The 1,684-nt window shown below is 36.5% G+C and overlaps 1 protein-coding gene across 1 annotated transcript in view; it reads right to left on the bottom strand.

The window, feature by feature from the left end:
• Positions 1–1,431, bottom strand: part of LOC113773826 — a 25,980-nt gene extending 24,549 nt beyond the window's left edge. Inside the window, exons 1-2 of the mRNA XM_027318431.1 lie at positions 1,370–1,431; positions 1,156–1,246 (exon numbers count right to left, since the gene is read on the bottom strand). Of these exons, the coding sequence (XP_027174232.1) occupies positions 1,156–1,246; positions 1,370–1,431 (153 nt within the window). The remainder of the gene's footprint in view (positions 1–1,155; positions 1,247–1,369) is intronic.
• Positions 1,432–1,684: the final 253 nt, after the last annotated feature.

Consider the following 1,684-nt stretch of genomic DNA (forward strand, 5'->3'; position numbering starts at 1 on the left):
AATTGGAATTTAACGCTAGTTCAAGGAAATGATAAACTTAGGGAGTACACTCACGAGAGTAGAAGTGCACCTATGTGGTTTTAGTGACTTGTTTCATGTAATTTCATAGAAGAAATGAGTTTGTAGTTAATTTCATAACCACGAGAGTAGGTATCGTTTAGTTACAAGTATAGTTGATTCACTACGAGAATAAGTTTCACATACATTAGGAAATTACGTTATAACTAGCCAAGATAATAGCATTCACTTAACCGGTAATCATATTTGCAAGAGTAGTAAGGAGTTCCATATCTCTAGAAATTTTCTAGTGTTATTTTTATTACTTTTATATTTATGGTAGTCTAAATAATAAAGAAGTTTGAAAATCACTGGTAATTAAAAATCTTCCCTGTGGAATCAACCCTTAATACCCTATATTCGTTCACCATTTGTATACTTGCGAAAAATCGCGTGTGGGGTATCTAGGATTTATAAATGTAAAACTTGATTGTGGATGAGTTAATTGTATATGTATACCTCGTGCACATCAAATACCATTGAATCTGATTCAACAATAACCTGCATAAATCCTCTTTGAACACATAATTTCATCCCTAATAATAAAGCTTTAGCTTCCGCCTATATACTAGTACCCTTACCGAAGAAAGAGAAGAAGGCAAAATGTAAGCGCCCCATTGAATCCTGGAGTATCTCCCCTCCACCACACATAGCTGGATTTCCTTTCGAACATCCGTCAATATTGAGTTTCAACACCCCTCCCTCTGCAGGGATTGCCAAAAAAAATGCGTGATGTTAAATGATCCAATCGTTGCTCAACTAGTTCCAAAAAACGATGCCAAGGCATAATATTGTGAAATTCCCTGACCTTAATCCAATACGTAGACCTCAAATCACTAAAAATCGCTCGACACACCGAATGAAAATCCATAAGAACTCCTTGCTAGAAAGCTATATTCCTTGCCTTCCGTAAATTCAAGCAGATAAAAATAGGCAAAAGACGAAAGATAAATTTTTATCTTTCGGACTTGGCTGGTTTATACCACCAATTAGCCAAGACCACATGCAAATGATCTCTAGCATAACGAATTCCACAAGGTGATCCAAAAAACTTCCACACGGCCATTACCAGCTCCCTTACAAAAACAAATGTTTTACCGTTTCAGCTTGAGAGTCCACGCAGCAAAAACATTTGGACGGCATATGAAATTGAAACTTCATCAATACATCATCCAAAGGCAACCTACCCCTGATCAATTGCAACATAAAAAATGAAATTTTCAATGGCACCTGTGTATGCCAACATTGTTTAGACATGAATGAAGAATACATAGCATCCCGTATCTCCAGGAAAGCAAAGAATAAAGAGAACCTGCCCGATGTATATACAACCCAAGTCATGGCATCTGGAACATCCCTAGAAGGAACAGCCATACCCGCAATTTCTTGAACAACCTCCACTAGCAGCAGTTGACCCAACAAGATTATATTCCACTCACCATTATCAATAACATCTTTGAAAGACAGATTTCCTTGCACCTTTAGGAGATCATATATTTACCGTTCTTATATAGTGATATAAATTCACCTATTTACCGTTCTTATATAGTGATATAAATTTACCATTCTTATAGTAATGCATTGATCCAAGTTATCATTGGCGTCAGCCTAGTGATTAGGAGAAGGC

Source organism: Coffea eugenioides, chromosome 6 (genome assembly GCF_003713205.1).
Source record: "Coffea eugenioides isolate CCC68of chromosome 6, Ceug_1.0, whole genome shotgun sequence".
Taxonomy (NCBI): Eukaryota; Viridiplantae; Streptophyta; class Magnoliopsida; order Gentianales; family Rubiaceae; genus Coffea; species Coffea eugenioides.